This window comes from Peromyscus leucopus, chromosome 17 (genome assembly GCF_004664715.2).
Source record: "Peromyscus leucopus breed LL Stock chromosome 17, UCI_PerLeu_2.1, whole genome shotgun sequence".
In the NCBI taxonomy this organism is placed as follows: Eukaryota; Metazoa; Chordata; class Mammalia; order Rodentia; family Cricetidae; genus Peromyscus; species Peromyscus leucopus.
In genome coordinates, this window is record NC_051077.1 from 4,783,624 (window position 1) to 4,810,651 (window position 27,028).

The 27,028-nt window shown below is 46.5% G+C and overlaps 1 protein-coding gene across 5 annotated transcripts in view; it reads left to right on the forward strand.

The window, feature by feature from the left end:
• The window catches only part of Dlgap2 (DLG associated protein 2), a 742,630-nt gene that overhangs the window by 678,001 nt on the left and 37,601 nt on the right, over positions 1-27,028 (forward strand). For all 5 annotated transcript variants that reach the window (XM_028881224.2, XM_028881221.2, XM_028881222.2 and 2 more), the window contains 2 exons: positions 7,182-7,329; positions 12,938-13,157. In XM_028881224.2, coding sequence (XP_028737057.1) covers positions 7,182-7,329; positions 12,938-13,157 — 368 coding nt within the window. The remainder of the gene's footprint in view (positions 1-7,181; positions 7,330-12,937; positions 13,158-27,028) is intronic.

The following is a 27,028-nucleotide window of genomic DNA, read 5'->3' on the forward strand; positions in this document are numbered from 1 at the left end:
GGCACAGACACACCTTGCGGGACTTTGACACATGTCTAAACTTCACCACAAGGAGAAGGAATCGTTTAGCACCTCAGTCTATGGTAGGAATCAGCACAGGCTTCCCTAAAATCAGCACACAACAGGCCAGCCAATAATGGAAATGAAGCTGCCCAAACAAGTAGCAAATGCCAACATGGCTTTAAAATGTAGATTGGATTCTAGAATAATGGCTTGTGTTGAACTAACCTACCTACAGAAGACAAACTCTGGAATATCCACTCACACTGGTTCAAAACATAAGTAAGCAGGGAGTGGAGGGTGCTCTTATTTTGGAAGAGAGACGCCCTACCCTCTCATTGCTCTCCACAGTCGTAGACCTGCGTGTTTACTCTCTCAGGAAGTTTAAGCAGCAAGGACTTGAGCAGAGAGAGAGAGAGAGAGAGAGAGAGAGAGAGAGAGAGAGAGAGAGAGAGAGAGAGAGAGAGAGAAAGAAAGAAAGAGAGGAGAGAAAGAAGGGAAGAGGAAGCAAGGGCCCAATCAAAACAAATCTGAGAATAACTGAAAAACCCTAAGGCAGGTAGGTGCTATAATCTCCTGCAGGATACAAAACAGTCATTATATAGTTGAAGCTCTCAAAGGATAAGGTTATCTAATTGCTTTATTTTGGATAGCATGCTATATCAGCTGTCTAACTCACTAGGGTTTGCTGTGGCATTTCAGCACATACGCACACATACACTGATCCTACCTGCTTCCTTTACCCATCTTGGTCTTGGATATCCTGCCAGCTCTAGCACTCGCTATCCTATCGCCAAGTAAACTTGTTTTTAATCTTCAGTGGATGGTAGGGAGCATGTCTTTCTACATCTGCTTAATTTCACTGAATATATATATATGTTTTCCAGTGCCATCCATTCTGATGGAAATTGGAGGATATAATTCTTCACTGTGGCTGAATAATACTCCATCATTGATAGGTACACATATGCCTGGCTGGTGACCAGTAGAGACATACACAGCCAACCAGGCTCATTCCATAACTTGACTATTGTGAGAAGGGGAACCATTAGCATGAGTGTGATGCACATCCTTGAGACAGGGCCTTTCTCAGCCCAGATGCTTGTGCCTCAGGGCCCTAGGTGCTGGGCAATCAGGGATCATCAAAAGTCAACCTGAAGCAGAGGTTCGTAAGCTCCTTGTCTCAATTTTTTGATGGTTAATGATGTGGACACACAGAAGGAAGGACAGTGAAAGCAAGGCTTAACATCCTTTTTTAAAAACCTTTGAATTTCTATAATCAGGTTTTATATATATATATATAAAACCATTTCTTGCAACAGAATGGGCATACTCCACGATGTCCAACCTCAGCCCTGCTTCTCTCCCTGTGATGTGCCTGTCACACACTTAGGGAAATTCTAGAAGATGTAAAGTATCTCCTGTCTTCCTCGATGTCCAGCCAGTCAGCATCTAGTTCAAGGCACTCTCATATGCTCGGTGTCCCCAAAGCAGTGTCCTGTATGAAGTGACTTTAACTTTGGTCCCGTAGTGTCTCTTGGGTCTCCGTCTCCTCTTCTTACTCCTCCTCAACCCCAGGACCAACACAGGAGTTCCCACACTCTTGCTTTACTCGTTGGCTGGGGGCAAACGTGTGGACTTTCATTTACCCTTACTTTTGCTACAAATTTCAAACTCCTTGGGGTTGTCTTCACACCTATTTCCAATCTTCTCTCCCATGGTGTTCTTCTGGTACTTCTGCTGGAGACTTCTGCTGTCCTAATACCCATCCCACCCCGAGCCAGTATACACTGAGCTTCTGTTTGCTGTTCCCATCTGAGTCCCAACACAGTGTCAACTCCCTAAGAAGAGAGAACGTCCTCCCTTCCTAATTCTTCCAGGTTGAAAGAGTCACTAGATGCCCATGTGAATTCAAACTTCAGAAAAAAACGACACATTTTGTGTGCTATCAATATGTCCACTATGCAGCATTTTTGAAGCAATGTTTGAGATAACATCTGAACTTCAAAATGATCCATCTCTCGTCTGAAACCCAAATACAACTGGGGTCCTGTGGAACCTCTATGGTTTCAGCTGTTTTGAGCACCCTGCCCTGTGCCTGGCACATGACTCAGGACAACTCTAGCACATGGCTCAGGACAACTCTACAGAATTTCCCTCTGTGAGGCAGATGACTCTGCATACTGCAGCAGAATGTACAGGAGATGGGGGTGACACAGTATGCCCCGCACAGAAACAGGACAGCCAGGTGATGAGATGAAGCACCAGAGAGGCGTAGCAAAGAGAGACGGAGTTAGCGTTCAGGTCAGGTTAAGGTTTTGTTCAGGTGCAGAGTTAGACGTAGGTTTAAGCTTAGGGTCAGGCTTAGGGTTAAGATCATCAGTAGGGAGGGTGGTAAGGCTGAGCATAGGGAGACCGGTTCTCATCCCTCACGAGGCTCTCTGTTGCTGCATCACTGACACTTTCCAGGGTGAAGTGCCTCTTCCAACACTCGTCTAGACGCCACCTAAGATCAGGAACCTTAGTTCCAAGCTCTGCCTCCGAAGCTTCCATAGATGGCTCTGCAAAGGATTTGTACCCCATAGCCACTGCTGCCCCTCTGGGGAGGCCTCCTGTCACAGAGTCCTTGGTCATAGCTGGAACCCCCAGGCCCAGGACGCTCTTATTGCAAGTCTTGTTGAAGATGTCCCAGCAGTGAGTGTGGAGCCCATGGCCTGAGTCCCTGAGTCCTCTGTATTGGGAAGGTACACGCACATGCACCATGGCCAGCCGGTCTGTACTCCAGATTCACAGGCTGAGCCCTCATCCTGTGCTGCAAGGCCCCAATTTTCAAAGAGCAGCCATCACCAGAGTGGAGGGGTGTGTCTTTTGAGGAAAAAGAACATACATCTCAAGGCATTTGATTTTGATCAATGATCAAATGAGCAGGCCCTCTGTGAACTGTGCACCACACGCCCCACGAGGGTAGCAAAAACAGTGGAACAATTCCCTGAGCACCGTGGTGGGAGAGTTCACCTGAGGTCACGTGTGGAGTGGCAGCAGGCAGGTTGGACTCACAGGGACCCTGAGCCAGGACCGACCACCATCTGTGCAGCAAGCACCTGGATGATACAGGAAAATGCCATGGCCTGAGGACCGACCAGGACTGACTAGGGTTTCTCTAAAATGTGTGCTAAGAGACAGAGGAATTTCCGCTTTCTGGGAAGAATCCCACTCACACCTAATGCTGTTTATGTGTTCCATTTAAGGCAGCACAGGAAGCGAGGCTGTTTGTAAGTGGGTACTATTCCTGTCCTGTTCCGTTTATAAACGTGAAAAGGTGTTCTCTGCGTCTGCAATGAATACACTGAGTGCGGAAAGTTTGTTTTCTTATATTTCTCCTTAGTACAACCCCTGACTGCTTTCTAAGGTGACTAGAAGAGGGTGTTTTCTTTTGTCTTTATTTCAAGGATATCAACCCGGGTCTAAATAGCCATATTCAAAGGCTTGCGCACGCAGATATTTTGTTATGGAAACTCATTTTTACAAAAATCTCAAATTACAGTTGAAGTGTGTGGTCCTACAATCCAGTAAATAACCTGGAACAATTTTACAAATGGGGGAAAATATGGTAAAATGCTAGAAAGCCCATTATTTTCTTTCAGATGATTACTTGAAGTTTTCCAAAATGAGGTTCCAGTCTCACTTATGCATAGATGATGATCTCATGTGGGCAACATTTGAAAGGCAAAAGCTAGAACAAAAATATCCCACATTATTCTAGAAAAACGGTCTCCTTCTGCAGTTTCCAGAGCTACCACCCGTCCATGTAGGAAGTTGTTTTCCAAGGCTCTGTCAGCCAAGATGACAAAGTAGAAATTCCCACTTTGAATAGGCCAAGGGGGAGAAAGTCCACTTCAGAGTGTCAGAGGGCTTCCAGGACAATCTCCCATGCATGAGCAATGGCAAGACCTTGTCAGAGAGAGCATGAGACTTGCCACCCCCATGGTGTGCAAAGGACCCTCCCCTGTGCACGCTCAGCCTTCACCATGCCTCCCACAGTGGGCTCATGGTGTTCAGTCCTCAGGAATGTGATGTCTCTTTATTTGGGGTTTCGTTGGTTTCAATTTTATGAAATAGGCTCTTGCCCAGGCTGGCCCCAAACTTATCCTTACCCTCCAGTCTCAGCCTCCAGTGTGCTGAGGTACAGACCTTGAGCCACCGTACCCAGCTCCCCGACGGTGGCATCTGAGGCACAGTATTATACAAAGGTAAACCATTATAATACTTTCAAAATCACTGTTAACCCTAGTGGGATTAAAGGGGGCTTTATCGCTGTCTTAAAAATATAATCAACATTCTCTACCTGGGTTCCAATTCATGGATTCAACCAACCACAGATGGAAATACTAAAAAAATAAAATGAAATAAAATTCCAGAAAGTTCAAAAAGCAAAATTGAATGTTAGCATGAGGGAAGTGGTTTGCTGGAACTGGGAGAGGGAAGTGACCAGCAGACACATCCTGCTGTGGCCCCTTGACACTCCAGCTCGAGTGGCCACCTGTGTCACAGCCTCTGTGCCCAACATAAAGAGACTTCTCCGCATTACTAGATGATGCCCGACAGCCACCTGGCATTTATGCTGTGTTAGGCACGTTACTCGTCTGACGATGATTAAAGTGTATAGAAAGATGTGAGTACGTTATATGCAGATGCCAGGCCACTTCTATGATGTCAGCATGTAAGTCATCGGGCATGATTAGTGAATGGACAAGGAAATATGTAGGAGCATCCTTGGAGTTTGGCATCCTGGGGTCCTGGGACCAGTTCCCTGCAGGAGCAGAGGGAGGGCTAGACGTGGTGACAGGATGGGACCCCAGTGCTCCGGCTCTGACTCAGCAGCTTTCATTTTGGAGTAAAAGGTGAGCTTTTGCATCCAGCCTGAACAGGCTCCGAGTCTAGTTTTACCATTTACCTGAAATGTGGTCTCTAGACCTACGTTAACAGCTTAATCCAATGCCTATGGAGGCCAGGTGGTGGTGGTGCACGCCTTTAATCCCAGCAGAGCCGGGCGGATCTCTGTAAGTCCTAGGCCAGCCTGGTCTACAGAATGAGATCCAGGACAGGCACCAAAACTATACAAAGAAACCTTGTCTCAAAAAAACTAAATAAAAAAATGCCTGTGGAGATTCTGCTGTGATAGTTGGTAGCAAATGGTAACTATTGTACATTTATTTATTAAATGTTTTTCAGTGGCTACTTTTCTTTAGGTGCTCACTGAACTTTGGAGAAACTTAGAACTTTATCTGAAACACAGCATGGCAGCATCCTGAATGCTGTGTTCTTAGATGCTAGTGTAGGACACCAACAGGGATCTGGCCGTGCTGTGAGGCTGACACTCATTTGGGGTGCCAGACACTGGCTAGGAGCAGAGGGTACCAAGGTCCAGAGGACTTGATTCTTCTTATGGTTCTCAGACTTGGAAACAACCTGGTTGTTTGGTGGTATGGATGGTGATGGTATGGTTGGATGGTATGGATGGTGATGGTATGGCTGGATGGTATGGATGGTGATATGGTTGGATGGTGATGGTATGGTATGGATGGTGATGGTATGGATGGTGATGGTATGGTTGGATGGTATGGATGGTGATGGTATGGCTGAATGGTATGGATGGTGATATCAATCAGTAGGAAAATCTAATGGAAAAGACACCAGGAGCATTTGGTAGACATACAAATAAGAAATGAGAGGTCCAAAAGAAACTCTGGAAGAAAGAGACACGAAGAAGAAATTACTTTTAACAGAATTACTTTAAGTCTACAATTAGTAAGTGCTGCCAAGTTGATTTTATAAAATCGTGTTTTCTCTGTTATTTGTTATTATTTGTGGGAGAGAATGCGTGGTACATGTGGAGGTCAGGGGACAGTTAATTGTAGGAACAGTTTCTCTCCTTCTACCACACGGGTCTTGGGACCACACTGAGGCTTTGGGGCTTGGCCAGCCCTTCTGGCTAAGCCTTCTCATTAGCACCTGGTGCCCCACTTATAAAGAAATAAATAATAAGATAAGCTATATAAAGAGTCACCGTAGAAAGAAAGTATTTAGTTTATTGCCCAGGCATGGGGTCAGAATCTGTTTAGTATTTGTAAGTAGTTCTGCATATGAACTGCACCAGCAAACCAAATGCTCCATCATGCTCGAAATCAGGGGGGAAGTGATTGATAATGTCTTCCCACACTACTCCATGAATTTTCATGGCACAGTGGAATATTTGACAAAAGAATTTGAAAGGAAAGGTACCAAATTTTCCAGAAACTTAAGCTAAGCAGACCTAACTGCTGAACATCCTCAGTGTTTTCCCATGCTTGAATGTTTTACAAAACAGCAAGTTGGAAAACTGGAAAGTGTTGCTTTTAAAGAAGCTTGGGGGGAAATGGTTATCATGAGAACACATTGGTCCAAACTCCCTGCTGTACCTCTGTGCTGGTATTGTATAATCTGCTCACTTTAAAAGTGACTGAGGGGCTGGAGAGATGGCTCAGCATTTAAGAGCATTATTGTTCCTGCAGTGTTCAGTTCCCAGAAACCATGTTGAGTGACTCACAATCATCAGTCACTACAGCTCCAGGGAATTCAATATTCTCTTCTGACCTCTCTGGGCACCTTCACTCGGGTGCTCATATTCCCACACAGGTAGGCATCTATACACAGAAACAAAAGTAAATACATATCTTTAAAAAAAAAAAAAAACTAAAGTGGTGCCTTTATTTATTCCAAGTATGTAAAGTTGCCAGTAAGCAAGCAAGATTGTTATGAGGCTCTGGAGGAATCTGGCTTAAATCTAGACACTGAGTTTGCTATTCTGCTGTCTGAGTTATGAGGGCTTCCATTTTTGTTTTGTTGTTGTTTTCTTTCCTCTTTAACGGACGATGGTCTTAACCTCACTGCCCAGCCATAAAAAAAAAAAATTAGTTGCAAAGCAATTTGCTAAATTACCTGCCCTGTAACTTTTGACGGAATTCACATTTGTCAATGCAAAGCCCATAACATTTGCATAAAGCAAAGTCATCCATACAAAAATGTTCAGCTGGAAGTGTCACCAGCCACAGTGTGGAGCTGAGGTGTCGACTGGCAGCCATCTCCGCCCACCCTTCCCCGGATGCTCACAGACCACATTTCTCTTTTCTCTGTCTTTGTAGCCAGAGCTACCTGCAAGCTGCCAGTGAGGTGCCTGTTGGTCACAGCCTGGACCCATCAGTCAACTACAACTCCCCGAAGTTCCGGTCCAGAAACCAGAGCTACATGCGGGCCGTGAGCACCCTGAGCCAGGCCAGCTGTGTGAGCCAGGTGGGGCCTCTTCTGTGCTTTTCCATGTAGGATGCAGTCTCGGGGCTGTGCTGAGTAAGAGGCTTCCATGGGGAGACAGTGCCCAGGCACCCATGGGCAGCACTCTTCCTGCAAAGAACATGCAACCGTTTCTCTTGATGTAGCGTGAACTTTCTTCCTCTTCCAACAAAATGGCCTCATTGGCTTAAGCTACACCTTCCTAACAGAGTCATCAGTCTAGTGATTGTCACATGTTGCAGTGGGACACCACAGAGGGCATCTTCCTGGCACAGGCAAGGCCTTGGTTTTCTAACAGCCCAGCACTGCAGACAGAGGAACTGGGTCCCACTTGCTCCTGGGACAGGTCTTATCTCTCCCCAGATACCTAGTCTCAAAGCGGGATCCAGGGTTTCCACGGAGTCATAGGGGTTGGACCCAGCAGAGGGAGAAGCACGAGGTTTTTCACTTGGGTAAACAGACCAAAGAGCACACACTAATAACTAGCAGGAAATGCTGGTGTCGTGTGTCCTGTGATGTGCAGCAAATAAGAACTGAATTTCCAAGCTTTGATTAAACACCTGCTTACTCGTGGGAACTGCTATTAAAAAGAGAAGTTAAATGCCAATAATCTCAGTGCACAAGAAGCTGGGGTGGGAGGAGCAGAGATTCCAGCCCACCAGCAAGGCCTCATCTGGAAAACTAATAATTCTAATAATAATTTTAAAATTTTAAAGAAAAATGGCAGAGGTTATACTTACCATTAGCTTTACCCACGATTTTCTTGCCAAGGAACGGAAAAGCCTGGGCTCAGGGGTCCCTCTTCTTTGCAGTTGGCAGAACAAGGAAGGCAATGGACTTGAGTATTGATGAGGGGAGAGTCCTGCAAACAGTAAGCATTCGATAACAGCACTGTTTGTTGTTGCTATGACGATGATAAATCGTTCTGGCATGTAACCCAGGCACTAAGACATCCATCCCCCTGGCCATGGGCAGTGCTGACTAGCCAAGAGTAATGAGTCTTTTCCTACGACCCCTTCTCTTCAGAAAGTTACACTCGGGTGGTTTTCCTCTAACGCTGTTGGGGGGCGGGGGGTGGGCGTCTTGCCCTTGTGCTTAATTTGAGGATTTTAACACTTTAGCCTACCTTAGTGATGGTTTCCTCTTAGAAACTAGGTCGTGTTGCCATGGGAAACTAACATGGGAAGAACTGCCCCTACTCTGCTAGTTAGGAATGTGGGGGCTTAGCTGTCAAAATCCCATGTTCTACAAGTCCTCAGTCACAAGCCGCCTGGAAGGGGACCCCTATGTCTGTAACTACCACTCCTGCCATTCTATTAGAACACGCTCAGATCCTAAGAATTAGGCTACTGTGGTGGCCCGACTTACCAGCAAAGCTCCCCATTTCCACACAGAAGGGTCAAATATGGCTTTGGAAGGTACTCACAGGTCAAGTGAAGTCAGTATACACAGTAACAGCTCCCACCCCAGGATAAAATATTTCTGAGGTAGACTCCCATCTTTTTTTTTTTTTTTTTTTTTTTTTTTTTTTTTTTTTTTTTTTTTTTTTTTTTTTTGAGACAGGGTTTCTCTGTGTAGCTTTGTGCCTTTCCTGGATCTTGCTCCGTAAACCAGGCTGGCCTCGAACTCACAGAGATCCGCCTGGCTCTGCCTCCTGAGTGCTGGAATTAAAGGCATGCACCACCACCGCCCAGCTTACAACACTTTCCCTTACAGTTAATTCATTTTCCAAATACAGTTTTTTTTTTTTTTATTTTATTGGCATTGGCCTGTATGTATACCTGTGTGAAGGTGTTGGATCCTGGAATTACAGACAGTTGTGAGCTGCCATGTGGGTGCTGGTAATTGAACCCAAATCCACTGGAAGAACAATCAGTGCTTTTAACTGCTGATCCATCTCTCCAGCCCCTCCAAATACAATTTTTGTTTTGTTTTGTTTCTTGAGACAGTGTTTTTTTGTGTAGTTTTTTTTGCTCCTGTCCTGGATCTCACTCTGTAGACCAGGCTGGCCTCGAACTCACAGAGATCCATCTGGCTCTGCCTCCCGAGTGCTGGGATTCAAGGTATGTGTCATCACAGCCCAGCTTTCCAAATACAATTTTTAGTAGTGCTATGAAGCTGGTCATGGTACATGCCTGTAACTTCAGCACTCAGGGACTGAGGCAGAAGAATCGTGAATTCAACCATAAATCTTTAATTTGTCTCTTTTAAACTTTCTTTCTATAATAATAAAAAAAGTCCTCTTTCAGTCTCACCCACCCATCATTTCTCCATGAAATTTATTTTTCAAATTTGTGAGGCAGGGACCTAGAATCACTGACTTCTGGGTTACTTACCTGAGATGAGAAAGTCTCCTCCACACTCAAGAGTACCGCCCTTCAATTCTGCCAAAATCCAGTTTGGAGAACAAATGAGTTAATCTGAGTTACTTACCAGAGCATGGGTAACTGAAAGTCAACCCCATCTTTTAAATGTTTGTCCCAGCCTGGGTAACGACCCAGGAATGCTGCCTCCCTGGAGATCCCTGAACAATTTGTAGTCAGCTTGATAGGTTGAAAAGTCTTCTCCCGAGAAGTCTTACCACTTATATAACCTTGCTGAGTAGTCTTGTAAGTTTTGGGAACTTGCTGAGACTTGTTAGTTGTTTGTTGCTTGAGTCTTAAGAGCTTCCCTGGGTTCTCCAGGAGGGAATGTTGTTACATAATAGAGCCACATAATTTGAAATGTCTCATTTCAACCATGTTCTAGTGCACACAGACCATCACCATCATTCAGCTCCAGAATGCTCTCATCATCCCAAACTGAAGCCCTATCTCCTTTCCCCAGCCCATGACCACCCTATTCTACTTTTTGTATTATTTTAGATACCTGGCATTAGTGTAACTACTCAGCAGGGATCCTTCTGGGACTGGTTTATGTTGCTAAGCCCATTGTTCTCCAGATTTATCCATGTTTCAGCCATGTGTTCTGGGCGTTGATTTGCTGTGATCTGAAGTTTTCATGGTGGCATGCTGTAGCTTGTCCCCTCTGAGAGGTCTGTCTCTAATCGATATCATGCACCTTGATGGTGAGCCATGCTCTGATCCATTCCATCCTTCTTACAACTGGCTTCATGAATCACCCCCAACCTGCCCCTGAGTCTTTGACAGGCAGACTTTTAAAGTAGTGTCTTCCTTTACTCTGTGTGCCAGCATGATCCAAGTATTGAGAAGCTGTGGTGGACCAGCTGCAGTGGACCAGAAAGAACAAGAAAGGGAAAAACAATCTTAGTTCTCAGCTGTTTGTGTATGTTTGTGGAGGGGGTAACACTGGAAGATGGGGGGGGGGGAAGGGGTGGAAAAAACAGGATGAAATCTGGTTTGGACCTGACATTGAATAGAAAAGAGCCAGAGTTTCCTGGCCTTGGGAGCAAAGACGTCCCACTGGAATGGGGAACGCATGGGAATCCTAACCCAGTGGACTTGGATCTGGCCGAGTGACACCCTAGTAGGTCTACAACTGTCTAGTGAGGCATTTGAAGCAGAGATGGTCACGACAGAGAGGGGAGACGTGTTCAAACTCTGAACTAGAGAGAGAGGAGGAGCTTAGAGGAGAATATTTTCATGACCTTAGCCTGTGGCTCAGTTAGAGTAGACTAGGAAGTCTGCATGGGGGTGGGCCATGTCTGGATCATGGAAAGCCACACTTAAGAATCTGTTCTAAGCCTGATCACCATAGCTAAAGACACTTGTGTGTAGTGACATGATTCTGAGACATGCTTCACTGAGACAGACTCTGTCATGGTCAGCTAGAAAGATGTAGACTGGAAAAGGTGAGGGCCAACATGGAGAATGGCCATCTAAGACTCCAGACAGACAAATGGGTCTGCCTGTGTCCATCAGGCACTGAGATTAAACACCAGATCTCAGAATGTAGGTCCTCGCTAAGCTCATGGTGTGAGAGATGGGACAGAAAGAGGAACTGGAGAGGTAGGAGAACAGATAGCAAGCAGAGGTGCCATTCTGTGTCCTGAACTCTGGCTGGCTGCATCCCCAGAGATCCCCATCATGCCACTGACCAATGTCCCATCTGTACATGTGTGTCAATATAGAAGGACATGCCTGAGAGAGAGAGAGACCCATAGTGTGTGAGAACTTCAAGGGTGACTGTGCCTTAGTTTCTTTTCCTGTTGCCATGATGAAACACACTGACAGAAGCAACTTCAAGGGGACAGGGTTTGTTCTGGTTCCGGCTGCAAGGTGCAGTCCATCACTGTGGACGAGTCAAGGCAGCGGGGCTTTCAGCAGCTGGTCACATGAGCAGTGAACGCTCGCTGCTGCTCAGCTCCTTTCTCCATTAATGCGGTCCAGGATCCAAACCCGGGAATGGTGCCGCCCACAGTGGGTGGGTCTTCCCGACTCAATAAACACAGTTAAGGTAGTTCCGCACAAGCATGCCCAGAAGCCCGTTTTCCAGGGGACTCCAGATTCTGTCTACCATCTCAGTAGACATTTGCCAAAACCGAGTCAATGAGCGGGGAGAACCCCCCGGGATGAGCATGGACTGAGCTCCCAGCCTCTTGTCTCCAGCACTGGACAGAACCCTGAGTTCACTCTCCCACCTAACCCTTCAGCCTGGTTTCTGGAGCTCCCTTGACTGAATTTCCAGTTTAAAATGTCTAGTTTCGGCCCGTGAACAGTGTATGACGTGTGTATATGAGCATCACCATCAGGACGCGTCAGGAAAAACATGTCTCCTTGGGCGGCCCCCCCTAAACAGAGTCCCTGCGGCTGAGCTGACGGCTCAGGCCATGCCAGTTTAGCCTGTGGTCTCACCAGGGCTGACAGGCCCAACGCGGTGCTTCTTCTAGAGTATTTGGGAAAGTTAAGTTCCCAGGGTAAACCGGTATACGCAACTCAAGGCACGAGCTGAAAATTTATTACTTTTATCCGTTGCACTTGCAAGTCTCAAGCTAATAGGGGGGGGAGCGTGCCTGAGATTCAAGTCCACATACCATGGTTCATGCGCCCCGCACTCCTCCCAGGCAGCCATGTCTTCCCCGCCCTGACTCTGCTCATGATGCTGTAATGGTGATGAGGGCAGGGATGCCTCTGCCAAATTTGGGATTCGTTTCCATGACAATGAGCAGCAGCTGACTCTCACGTCCTGAAAATGAACTAAAAGTAGCTGATGCGCTCGAATGGGTGTGCTTACTTCTCCAGCCTCCGCCCCAGAGTCAGCCTGAGCGGTAGGTAGCTGGGGAAAGCCAGAAGGGTCACTGGGGAAGGAGGAAGGCCTGGCAGCGTGGACCTTGGCTGCATACTCGGTGTCTGGGGAGGCTTTTCGCCAGCCCTGTCTCCTAGTCTGTGTGATGGCTGTCCGCCTGGTGAGTCCACAGAACTTCCATCCATCTGTAGCCAGTTAGGTACCTTCCTGTTTCGTAAGAAAGAACCTAAGAAGCCATCCCCCCAAGCTTGACGGATTCCCAGGGCGGATTTCAAAACTAGCTGCGCCGACACTAGAAAGCTGTCACCGAGGACTGTGAGTGCCTTCTGTCCCCCGGTGCTTGTGTGACATGGTCGCGACCACCCTGACGGAACCTGGCGTCACGTGTGTGCTATTGCTCTTCTAGATGAGTGAAGCAGAGGTCAATGGGCAGTTCGAGTCAGTGTGTGAATCTGTCTTCAGTGAAGTTGAATCTCAGGCCATGGATGCCCTTGACCTTCCTGGATGTTTCCGAACAAGGAGCCACAGTTACCTTCGAGCCATCCAAGCTGGTTACTCCCAAGACGATGAATGTATTCCCGTGATGACACCCTCCAACATGACCTCAACCATCAGGTCAACAGCAGGTAAAGAGAATGCCCTTTTTCGCCTACCTACAGGTGTGCTTAAGTGTTTTTCCTAGAAGGGAGCTGGCATACACCTTCACCCACAGGTAAAGTTTACTCACTGAAATGATCATGCATCACATAGTGACATTCACAATAGCATTCTGAAGCATCCCTTTCAAAGATAACCTTGCCTTTTTCTCAGGATGAACTCTATAAATTACCAAGCGTCCTCTTTAAAACAATCAGGTAAAACTTCCATTAAGGTTTCTGTGGCAGACAGGATTGTAAGTACGGACATTTGGGCAGTACTTGCATCTGAATGCCAGTGTTCAGGAGGCTGGAGTGAAGCCTGGGTGGAATATGCAATGACCCGTGCAGTGGGTCTGCATTGCAGAGCCCAGCACTGCCGCTCAGGAGCAGATCCATAACTGTGATTCATCACTACAAAGCCAGTTAGTGCTTAGTGTAAATTCCCTCATTGACTTAAGCTTGGAGGATTCGCTGTCACAGTTTCCTTCAGTTCCTACGGAAAACCACATCCACCCTTCGATGATTTACCGCCTCGACCAAACACCACTGCCCACTAGTTTACTGCACAATTATTATTTATATAACACAATGAATATACATGGCCCAGAGAAACCCATAAAACACAGTGAGCAGTAAAAGTTTGCCACACTCCAGGTGAAGGCTGGGGAGAGAAGCTGTAAAACATCCCGGTGTCACAAAACGAGGTGTCTCGGATAGCCTCAGATTCAAACTGCTGTGGCCATATCAAAAGAGTTTAAAATACAGTCCTAAGAAGAAAAAAAGCGTACTTTGTCCACATTAGATGATGTCAGGAGCCGAAAGTCAGGTAGGGGATGTGCCGAGAACAAGAACTCAGAAGGCAGGAGGCAGGGTGCTCACGACAGGCCTCTTTGTTCAGTGCTGATGTGAGCCAGGACCCACGGACCCACACACTGCCAAATGACAAGCTGAAGGATTTCTGTCGTGGGGTACATTCGGAGCCGTGGTTTGCACTTTAGGAGGAAATATTTCCTTCTGGAGTCTATGAGGAATAAACTGATTCAAGTTTCTTTCCATTGCTTACCTTGGTGAGGTCTTGGGCTTGTTCATTTCTCTGAGTCCGTTGTTGAGGTCTTGAGAAGAAGTAATAACAATGAGTAACATGTTCCAGAGAACATGATGGGTTCTACAGAAGCAGGGGAAACTCTCTTGTTGTGGGAGATTGGTACACTGTGTGAAGATGTATTTGCTGGGATTGGTGTAATAAAAAGCTCAATGGCCAATAGCTAGGCAGGAGGTATAGTCAGGATTTCCAGGAAGAGAAAGGGAGAAGAGGAGGTATCTAGGCTCTCAGGAGAAGCCAGGAGACGTGGAGAGGAAACAAGAGGTGCAAGATTGAAGAGACGTAACACCACGTGATAGAACATAGATGAATATAAATGAGTTCATTTAAGTTACAAGACCTAGTTAGGAACAAGCCTAAGCTATAGGATGAGCTTGCATAGTTAATAAGAAGTCCCCATGCCATTATTTGAGAGCTGGCTGTCAGGACAGAAAAAAGACTCCTTGAACTCACTGTCTTCTCCTGTGGCCTGGTGACCCCAACAGAGGCTTTTCAGTACACTGAACCATAAGCCTTGGGCCTTGATGAGAGATGCCCAGTGAACATGCCACTCTATTCTCATCAGAGCTTTGTGGAGAGCAGGAGACATAGCCCAGGTCTGTGGTCTGTGACCTGAAGTAGGCAGAACTGTGCATGTCAACAGGAAGGCACAGTCATGGGATTCTTGAGACTGGCAGGTGCAATCTTTGGTTCTTCTCTCAGATGTCCTGTGTCATGTGCTCCTCTGCCTCAGTGATGTCATAGATTGCGGCTCATCCTCTACCTACAAGTGAGAATGGAGCTAATTAAAAACGTAGGGAAGGAATGAGATTCTCAATCACTACACTAAAAAGCAACACTTGGAAGCTAGGCCTGAGAAGTGTAGTCCTGTCACCCTGGCATCCAAGAAGCTGAGGCAGGAGGATTGAGAGTTTGAGGCCAACCTGAGCTACATAGTGAGTCCCACGCTAGCCTGAACTTCTTGGTAAGATCCTGTCTCAAAAAAAATAAAATAAAATAAACCAAAAGGCAACCCCTTTGAAGAGAATTACTTATGTTCACTAGTGTTTGTTGAGTGCCCCCTACAAGCAAATGAACAATTAAGCATTTTCATGGTCTTCAGAAAGGCTTTGAAACAATAATTATGTGGTAGAAAATGGCTTTGCTGTTTTTAGAGCTGTCGTTATGGAGAGAATAGAAATAGAACAGATTTCACAGAGATAATATAAGAATCAGTACCGAACTCAGGCTGAAGTTCTGATTTATGTACACAGTAAATCACTTTTCCCAGGCACACTGCGCCTTCCAAAAATCCACACACAAAATAAATTTTTTAAATGTTTCTATTCAAAGTTTCCAATGGATCTTGGCCTAGTTACTGAGTCAAAATCTATTCTAGACTATGGGATAAATATCCACCTCACGGAAGAAACGGGGGGTCAGGTAAGCACCAAGGTGGGCAGCGAGAGGAGTGCCGACATCATGGGGTAGCACGGGCACCATTGTGAGAAGCCAAAGCTCAGAGCACCCCCAGACCCACCGCTGCCACTCTGAGCACAGCCCCTTAAATGCTAAAGTTTTTTTTTTTTCACTCAACAGATGCTCAGTGACGCATGACATGGTCTGGTTAATAAGATTATGAACCATGTCAAAGATTGTTGCTCATCTGAAAAAGCAGTATAGAGGAAAATTCTCCAAGTCACAGAACTCAAATTTACTGTTACGTTGCAGACCTAGCAGCTCTACCTCTTAGCCCTCATATAGCCCTAATAGTCTTTTTCCTGAGAGCCGGGGAGCCACGAAAGCTGTGGCCTTGCCTTCTCCAGCCCCGTGCAGCTGTGCAATAACTCAAGACAACTTGAATTATACTCTCCTCTTCTCTGGCGCCTTTGAGACATGAAAATTTGGGGGTGTCTTGGAGAGCAACAGAGCCTTTCTCAGCTCTTAGGTGGGCTTTTCACTCAGAAGTTAGGGTGCCAGACATTCATGTTCACACAGAACTTGGAGTGAGTCAGTAGCCTCCGGGTTCTGGCCTTTCCAATTGGAAAGAAGATGGGTTTTAGGAAGCATTTTATTGTTGGGAGCTTAAGAAAGATGACAGGAGAGATCCCCGGAGAGTGGGATGCTATTGAAGGTCAATGGCTTGGAGTCATTAAGGCTTTACTTGATGGGGGCATGGGAGGGGAGATGAGCCAGTCAGTCAAGTGCCCAGTTCAGCTATTCAATGTCTGCGGGTTTCTGCCATGCCCTCCCATGTGGATTTCAGGAAAGATATCCATTTAGGTAGTAAGATACAGAAAACTCAGGCTGTTCTGCCATCCCAGGTCTCTAGCCAAGGCAGAACCAAAGACATTTGACTTAAGCACCTCTAGCGTCTCCTGCCTGTAGCAAGGACAAGGGGATCTCCATGGGGCTGAGGACACTTGTCACTTTTAGTCAAAGAAAAACTGTACTTGCATAGTCCTTTACCTTAAACTGCCTAGCCGATTCTCTCCCCTGTTCCCATCACCTTCCTGCCCTGTGACTTCCATGCAGAACTTACCCCCACCCTCAATCTCTGGGAATCCGTAAGATGGAGAAACTCCCTGTGTCATAGATCGGAAGGGAAGTAAGGGAAGGATCTGAGTCACCTGCCTCTCCATTCACGGCCCCATTATGGCCGCCTACAGCCATGGTACTGTAACTCTTCCAATATTCTGGGACTGCATATGTCTCCCTTCAGTATCTCCCTTATGCTACCCATGACTGTTCTGTCACCTGTCAAGCTGCTCTTTGGACCCAAGGGCTCAGCCTCTCTCCCTTCAGGGCTACACATGGCTGCTTGTGGACTTGATAATAAAGTTCATGTGGCAGGCAAACCAGATCAGCTTCCTTCCTGCCTTCTTTTTACCCATGCTGATAGTGAGAGCTGAACTCCACCTATGATCAGAGCTTCCCGTCAGCAAGGCAGGCAGATTTAAGTAACTTTATTTGTAATTCTTGATTTTGTAAACTATTATACTAGCATTTGATGGCCACCTTCATTCACAAGGGAGATTATTTTGGTGAATCAACACTCTTACATCATCCTGGGATACTTGGGGTACAGCTCAGCAGTAGAGTGTTTATCTGGAGTAGAGGAGGCTCTGGGATTTGTCCCCAGGACTGAAAGGGTTTTTTTTTAGTGCTTTCATTTTATGGCTCAAGAAAATCTACTTTCAAAATCATCTTAAAGTGATTGTTTTGCAGTATAAGATACATTTAAACATGTTCTTTACAGAGGCTTGAAAAATGAAGGCTGGCAGTATTAGATTCTCTCACCTTATAAACATGTAAATCTCGAAGCACAGTGCTCATGCAATAAATCAAATGTCAAACGTACAGGTGAGTGAATTACTATAGATTTTTAAGAGCATAGTAGACAGGCTTAACTTAGACCCTGGTGGGTGCATGCTACCAGCCCATGTGCCCATCAGGTCACCTCTCTTCTCACCTGCAATGCGGGGAGCAGGGAGTCCAAGCCACCAAGCTTCACTCATCTATCTCTGTGGTCCCCAGAAAGCGTGGAACATGGCCCTAGGTAGGATGATCCCCAGCCATCATGCTTTTCATTATGAAAAGCAGTGGGTGTTGATTATAGACCCCCTCCTTAAATGAAGTGGTTTTGAAAATGTCTACCTTCCATTTCACACTTGGTTTCTCTCTCATCTATGAAATGATTTATCAGGTAGATTTGCTTGTCTAAATACTCATTTCACCCGTTTTTTTTTTTTTTTTTTTTTTTTTTTTTTTTTTTTTTTTTTTTTGAGGGAAGGAACAATATTGGTACTGGGGACGGAAGCAGTATAAAATTGGGTGATAATGGCTTTTCTCTGGGTCAGAAATTGTCTCCACACATGTCACAGCTAATTCTAGAAGTCATCAGAACCAAGGGAAAGCCACACAGGGATGACAGAGGAGACAGCACAGACCTACTTTATCTTATTATTCATATTTCAACAGTGACTTCTCTCTCCAGGGTGCATAATAACTCTGTTTCCAAGACAAATTTTCACTACCACACCAGAAGAAAGCAATCCTTATATTTTGTGTCTTGAATATTAGACAGAGGGAAAACTGTTCTCAATGCTATGAATTTTTTTCCTGTACTTCTTTGCAAAAGTCTCTGTTGTGTGAACATTAGATCTTTACAGATAGGTATGCCAAATTTCTGGCCTGAGAGTTGCTTGGAGCTTTGTTATGTAGTCCCCAACTTCTTCAAATCCAAGCACTTCCTGATAAAGTAAAGAAGAATCATAAATACTTTAATAAACAAATGATCACAGAACATTGACAAAAGATCACAGATGATCACTTTCAATTTCAAGATACAAACGTCCAAGATAAAATAAAGCCATCTTACAAATCAAAGAAAACATTGTGCTATGTTTAGATTAATAGCATTTATGAGGTGTGTGCTGTGTTCCAGTCATGGATAACTTTCTTTGAATGTAGAATTGTCTTGGGTCTGAGCATCAGCCTCAGACATAAAGCCTGGGAACAGCTGCAGGTGACTCAGCAGTCATCTGCATCCCCCAGCTTCAGATCAAGAAGATGTGTGTGGAAGGTGATGGAAGTCAAAGGGATGCTTGGGACACCATGGCAGCATCCAGAATCCTCCAATTGCAGTGAGACTGACTGAAAGTCCAAGAGTGGGTAGTGTGAGCCAGCAGAGGGAGGCACACAAGCCAGGAGCCAAGAAGTGCCAGGGGTCCAGAAGCACTGAGCAGGAGGAGAGGGGAACGAAGCATGGCAGAAAGGGTTCAGGAGCTGTGGAGCAGGTACCCTGCAATGTGGATCAGCACTGTCACAGTTCAGGGATGGCTGAGTGACCTCCAGCAGAAGAGAATTACAGGATGAGTCAAGTCTTCCAGAAACTCTGTCAAATCCCTTACCTTCAAGCTCTTAGCTTGGGACTAGAGATGGGCCTCTACTGAGATACTTAAGCTAGAATGAGGTCACCTGGGTGTCCCTTATCCAGTAGGGCTGGAACTTATGAGACGAAGATATTAGGACACAGGGGAACGAACATGGGGACACAGAGAAAATGTCATCTGCAAGGCAAGACAAGAAGCCTAAGGAGGAGCCAACCATAGTGCGTTAACTTCAGAGTGCATGCTTCTTAGTTGGAGAAGAAACGGCCCAAGGCTATAGTTTCTCATGCAGCCAAAGCCAATGGACACAAAAGAGTTGAAGAGTCTGACCTTGCCCTGCCATAGAAAGTTCTAGAGACGACTGCCAAACCTAATCATACAGGTAAAAGGGACAAGGGCTAGGTAGCACAGAGCAGCAGGGACAGCCTACAGAGGATGCTCCTTTATAATCGGTTACAGTCTGGGACACACTAAAGAAGTTTTAGCCTCCAGCTCTGTCCCCATGAGACTCAAAAAGGCTGCTGGCCAGGTGACATGGATGATGTCATCAAGGAAGACCAATTACCCAGTTGTCAGATGTAGTTGCAGGAGCTACAGCTCCAAATGGAGACAGACCAGCTGCTGAGGGAAACAGGAGAGGAACTAAATCCATCGACTGGCCTTGCTGGCCTACTGCCACCCTCTTTTAAAGTCACCCTGCAGGGCTGAAAGTGTCAGAGTGCAGAAACAGGGTGGAACACAAGGAGCAGCTAGCTCCATCCTGAGAAGAGAATTCCTTTAGGGTGTGCCAAGGATTGGGGAACAGCTTGGGTGCTGGGTGCAGATGGTACCCTCACCAAACAGCACCAGTGGGAAGCTAGGAACGAGAGAGAGAGAGAGAGAGAGAGAGAGAGAGAGAGAGAGAGAGAGAGAGAGAGAGAGAGAGAGAGAGATCTGTGAAAGCTAAGGCACCTCTGACATGTGACGTCACCCCACACAGAGCACCAATGACAGACCAAAGAAAGATCCATCCAAGCCTAGCTTGGTGAACCAGGAAATTTGTTGGGGTTCCCTATGAGGAGTGTGGGTAAGGTGTTAACTTACAGTAGCATGGATGAGGACTCAAAGGCAGAGGCATCACAGAAAAGCTTAGCCCGGCATGGGTGACAGCTCACAAAGGCTGTGTCCCTGGAGCCCCTTGCATGACTCACAGACAGCTCAGCTGGTAGGAGAGCCCCCCACTCCCCGAATCTCCATCAGTCATTACTGCTTATATAGCGCAAGGGAAAGGGGATCTCACAAATCTTGTGTTTCAGGAACTTCCTAAACCTTGAAGTTCTAGTCTCCTCTCTGAGTATTAAGAAATCCCTCCAGAACTGAACATTTAAATTCATAGAGAACACTTCGCAACATCCCCTAGTGGCACATCAAGGTGGGCCTAATGCTCAGTGACAAGCGTGGACATCTAGAAGCGTGGAGCTGCCCCAAGGAAGAGGCAGAGAATGTGAGAGAAGAGAGAGCTCCCGCTTCGATGCGTTGAGACCATTGGAGGCTATCTACAAGAGAGGGGAACTCACAGATAGGTATGCGGCTACCAGAAGGAGCACAGGGCCCCCATCACAACCCAGGAGGCAAGGTTGCCACTGGCTTCTGGCAATGGGACAAGTTGGAAAGATTGCTAAAAGGCCCTGGACAGCATAGATCCTCTGTAGAACAGTGCAGATCTTTGCAGAGATGAAGCCAGTCTGGGATCATACAGTATCTCTTGGACAGCTGCAGGACCCAGAACAGCAAAAAGGCAATGGGATTAAGGAAGCTTTGATGCTCTAACATGTGTCTGAGAGCCACACAGACCCATCCCATGACCACTGTAGAGATCCCATATCTAACTTGGGTCTCAAGGTGATAGCCAGACACTGTTTCTCTAGGATCCAAATGATAACCTAAGAATCCCTCCTTGCCCTTTCACCCAGTGGAGTCTCCTGCCTCCTGCAGCACCAGCCACACGGTCCTCAATGTTACATAGCCACCGCTCCCTCCTCACTCTGGCCTCCTATCCCTACAAGTGGTAGCCTGGTAATGTTAGTGGGCCGCTAGGTAAGCCAGCACCATGTGCCATCTCAAGACCCTGTGCTTAGTCACCTCTGTTCCATTCCCTGTGTGCACAGTTCCAGGCTCCAGGTTGTAGACATGGCAGGTTTGGGGTGGGGGGGTGTGTCTAACTCAGTATGTTTCAGGAAACATTAGGTGAGTGTGCATGTGCACGAATGAGGTCTTCTGTAAGTTGGGACAAGTCTGAGTGTGGCTGTCTCTCCCACACTTGTCTGTAGGAGCCCATTTTTCTTTTTAGAAAATACACTCAGGATTAAAACCTAAAATCCTGTGAGGTCAGAACCCACACGGTAAAGCTCTTATATTTTCTTCCTGCTCATACGATCAGAACTTCTGCCCCCACCACATCTTCTGCCTTTACCTGCAGTTTAAGTCCGTGGTGAATCATAGACCCTGAAGTGATGACCCCATGCAGAGGGCAGTCCAAAGAGTTCCCGTGGGTGTCCAAGGTGTCTCTGCAGTTGCTATGGTCCACCTCTCAGCTTCTCAGAAGCTGCCAGCACCGATCGCTTCTGGGAATCCTGAGAAGCCTCCAGGAGGATCTTTGTATTGTATTGAATCACGTGTTTAAAATCTCTCCCCTGTGTTTGAAGTTTAGATAAATATACTTAAGACTAGGGACCTGGCTGCTTTCTTGTGTCTGAACTCAGATCCAAGGCAGGTCCTGTTGTCAGGGCTACGGGTTAGCATGGCCTTCAGAAATTACTAAGAAACAAGATGTGACAGGGTGAGCTGGGAAAGTCTATATCCATCACATGAGGGGGATGCAAGAGGCTGCAGCTCAGGGACTGAGAGAAGCAGCCACTGAGGAGGGTCAGCACCCATGGCCACGGGCTTCAGGCCGTGGCTCATCTGACACAGCCATAGGAGCTCAGAAGTCATGGCAATGAAGAAATGATTGTGCAGGGACTGCTTCCCTTACCAAGAAGGTCTCTGACTGTGTTTCAGGGTTTTGTTGCTGTGAAAAATCCAACTTAAAGGCGAGAAGGGTTATTTTAGGTCAGAGTTTTAGGATTCAGCAGGGTTTCTTGATCCCGTGGTTTTGGCCTTGTGACCAAATCCAACATCTTGGCAGAGAGTGCGTGGTAGAGCAGAGTATCATGGGGGAGAGGAGGCAGAGAAGTAGAGAGAAGATAGGTCTAAGGACAAGATAGACCATTCAAAGGTACACCTCAAGTGACCCCTCTCCTCCAACCAGACCCCACCTTCAAAGAGACCATTCAATACACACCCTTCAGTGGGTCACAGGGTGGGTCAGAGCCTTCCTTTATGCTCTAACAGCTTCAACAGTACAAGAGCCAAACTTAACACATGTGCCATTTGGAGGACACTTCATATCCAGACCACAACACTAGCAGTAACAGCTGTGCGAAGCCAAGTACAACATGCTCACAGCAGTACATGGTTTCCGAACTGAATCCTGACCCCTGTCTATAGACTCCATAGAGATCCCCCCAAAGACTCTACAAACCCAAGCTTAGCTAGGGTAAAAGTGTATATCCCATTAGCTGACTGTGAACTTCACCTGAGCTTCTTCCAACTCTGGTACCTCATCAGCAGTGAACTCAGAGTGTGAACACATACTTCAGCGTCGCAGCAGTTATTACATCGTGGTCAGGTCTTTGTCTTTGTCCCATCTGGGCCAGAGACTGCCAGTTGATGGACAACAGAGCACGTTTCTCACAGCTCTGGAGGAGAGGTCCTAAGATTAGGGAGCATCCGGATCACCACCTGGTGAGGGCTGCTTACTGGCTCATAGATGACATATATGCCCTCATGTGGCCCAGAGATCAAGGCAGCTCTTGGGGACTCCTGTGTTAACATTTTAATCCCACAATGAAGCCCCAGTCTTGTGGCTTCATTTCAATGTCTCCCCCTAACACCGTCACCTAGGGATGGTCATGGCCCAGCTGTACATTACCCAAGGACCTAAGATGTTAGAGGTGTTTGTAGTCATCAAGGATCAACCTGAGACAGTTGTCTTATGCCAGTGAAAATTAGACATGGACTGCCATGGCAGGAATCAAAGAGGAAGCAAACTTGATTAAGAATTATTGAAGAAAGGTGAGAAATTGAAGAAACGGGACAGATTTCCAAGAGGGAGTAAAAGCCACTGGATTTCCTATGCCTAGGGGTTTTATGGGGCAAAGGCAGAAACTTAACAGAAATCTCTATTAATAGAGACTGATTAGTTCTTTGGGCTACCATAGGCCAAGGCAATGAAGAGCCCACGTGCTCTATGCCCATCATTCTGGCCCAACCAGAGAAATTATAATGTGTTGTGCATGCACTTCCCAGCAAGGTAGGGTGGGTGAAGCCCTATTCCGTCCATCTGTGACTCCAGTTTTGACTTGGACCATCTGCTAGCTATTAGTTTCTCAGCCAGCATTACTCCCCTCCAACCTTGCAGCCCCATGTTCTCATGTTCACATGATGAGCTTGAAGCTTTATCATGGCAGAGTTAATTCTGCCTCAGCCACTAGGATGTAGCTGTGATCTTTCTTGGTGACCTCACATTTAGCTCATTGTCGATGAGATGGCCTCCTCGGTGGAAGCTTCATTAGAAGCCATTCTTATTTAGAATTTAATGTGTCATAACTACCTTCTTTAGATGTAAGGATCTAGAAAAGGACCATAGTGCATTGCATGTATTCATCAAGGCCTTTGGGGGCCAACTGACCTCTCATCATTGGCCCAGAGCCCTGTCCTCCTGTCTGTCTAGTTTAATCAGCTAAATCTACAGTCCCTCCCTTCCTCTTCCTCAGTGCTTCAGAATCTGCTGTTTTAACTCTTTTTTTTTTAAGATTTATTTATTTATTATGTATACAGAAGAGGGCGCCAGATCTCATTACAGATGGTTGTAAGCCGCCATGTGAGTGCTGGGAATTGAACTCAGGACCTTGGGAAGAGCAGTCAGTGCTCTTAACCTCTGAGCCATCTCTCCAGCCTGCTGTTTTAACCCTTAACCTCCCTGTAACTCCAGCCTGTGTTCTCATGGCAGTGTATGTGAGCACTTCACCATGGCTCCTCTTCCCTTACCACCTGGCTCAGGAGGACTGCAGCACCTTAACTGAGTGGATCACACAGACATTCGGTCCATAGCAACCTCTTCATTTGCCACATTAATATACACATACGTGTCACAGAAATTTAAACATTTTAATCATTACATTTCAGTGTAATCTTGTTTTTAAGTCATTCACATTTTCCTGCACACAAACACCATCTCGATGCATTTGTAGGGTTATCCAAGCATTTGAAGGATGGGACTAAGGACTGGAGCATGTTGCATTTGTACAAAAAGTTGCTAGAGTCTAAGGGTGTTGGAATAGAATGACCAAGACTGGTGTGAGTTCATCTCAAGGTCCTCCAGCTCTGGACACATACCGTGTGTGTCCAGGTCTCAGGGCACCTTGCTATAAAGTGCCTGGGTGTGCAAAGGCAGGATTTGGCTTCTGGTGAGGATGCCATAGTGAGGAGCTGGCTAGAGATACCAGCAGCTGGCTATAGATACCAGCAGCTGTGGATCCAGCCTCCACCTACAAGGCTTTATGAGGCCACTTAGAAAATGTGTCCCATTCTGATTACTGAACAATACTGAGTTCACAGGCTGGTGGATGATCCATCCCACAGCCACAGGCCTTATCAATGGGGGGGTAGCATCTCTCATAGCACTAAGCAGGCCATTACTGTGCTAAAGACATCTCTAAAGATGCATAGATGTATACTAACTCCTCTTGATACCCATACGATGCAAGATGAGTGACTGACAAGAAAATTTATGTATAATGACACTTACACCAAGATTTACACTGTCTGTGGGTCCCTCTGTGTTTAAATATTTAAACTCCACTGTCCTCCATGGTTGTCTCAGACCTCGAGGTGTGCTGTTCTCTTTAGAGACTCTCTTTGTACAGACTATGACTTTACCCTCTGAGACAATGACGTTCAAGAAACAGTGTAGGACTATTTTCTATAAGTCACCTCATTCCCATTCTGAGCCCCAGAAGAAACTCAGCATCCGTCATCCCAGGTGAATGTAGGATGACATCATCACTGAGAGCCCCAGGAGGCCTCCAGGCCGAAGGAGACCTCCTGTTCTAACCCACTGGCCACAGCAGCCTTCCTAGGCTCTCAGTGCCTCCTTCTGCATGGGACCCTGTGAGTCTACTGTGTCTGCATGGGCTGTACCCAGACACAGGAGCTCCACTGCAGCCTTTCCCAGCCTACTTCATTGCCCACAAGATCCCCTCCCTCTGACTCCTCCCTCCGTGCCTCCTCCCTCTGTGCCTCCTCCCTCTGACTCCTCCCTCTGTGCCTCCTCCATCCATGCCTCCTCCCTCCATGCCTCCTCCCTCTGACTCTTCCCTCTGTACCTCCTCCCTCCATGCCTCCTCCCTCTGACTCCTCCCTCTGTGCCTCCTCCCTCTGACTCCTCTCTCTGTGTTTCCTCCCTCTGTACCTCTTCCCTCCGTGACTCCTCCCCCGTGCCTCCTCCCTCCGTGCCTCCTCCCTCTGACTCCTCCCTCCATGCCTCCTCCCTCTGACTCCTCCCCCCGTGCCTCCTCCCTCTGTGACCCCTCTTTCTGCACCTCCCCCCTCTACATCTCTCCCCTCTCCACTGAACCTTGCATTCTCACCAAAGATCAGTTGATCTTCACCAGGACAGACATCATCTTTCCCAGAAAAAGAGCACACTGACAAGGAGCCCCTGATCCCACTTGACATGGGAAGGTTGGTGAAGGAGGGAGGTACAACTCCATGGGGACACACAAAAGCATAAAGGTCAAAGGCAGGGATTTTCCCAGAACAGCAGCCCACTCTAACTCTTGACTCAGAGTTGAGTTTTGATGCAGATTTCATAGTAGCCTCCTCGCTGCAAAACCATTGCCTCAGACCCTTCCAAATGTCATGTGTATGCTCTGGAAAGGTACTAATTATTTAGAGGCCTGAACTTAATTGGATTGAACTGCTTTTCTTTAAAACAAAAGATGTTTGTTTAAAAGTTAAGCAAATGCTTCAAAAACATTTTAAGCTAGATGTGGTGGCATGTGCCCTCTCGTGGGAGACTAAAGTAAGAAGATTGTTGACTCCATTGAAACCATGCCTCAATAAAAACATTAATATAACAAAAACCCATAATAACTTCCTTTTGCATTTGACAGCCATCGGGAATGTCAGACCAGACACTCTGTGAGTATCAGCTGTTATTGATGGCAGTCAGAGTACTGAGCTAAGACAGACTCTCTCAAGCCAACTTAGTATTTCCAAGACTGATGCAAGAGCTGAATGAGGCTGATTACTCTGAAATTTGTCTTTCAGTCCCTTTGAAACGCCAGATGCATAGAGTGCTGAGCAATGCATGGTGACTTGGTGAACAGTTTTAGGGACTCGAGTTGTAAAATGTGTGCCACGGTTGATATTTCCAGATGACAGAAAAGGTGGCAGCAAGACAAAGCAAGAAAGCAGTTATGTAGAAAGGGGTGTGTGTGGGCACGTGGGAAGCAGCCCCTGTTAGAGTGAGCCTTCCGATTTATTCCACCTTGACCGAGTCACCTCAGAGTAGCACATTGTGTCTTTTCAACACAAGTGCTAGGGAAGCTTTGAAAAGCATCAGGGAATCATCACTAAGAATATTCATAATACCTCGGTATAGCCGTCCATTTATGTGCTTATTTTTTTGTGCCGAGTAAGAAAAGCAATGAAGAAAAATAAACCACTAGGTTCTGATGTTGCCATATAGGTCTTTATGTAGGGACACTTGGCTCAGACTGGGAGGAAGGGACTGGACCTGC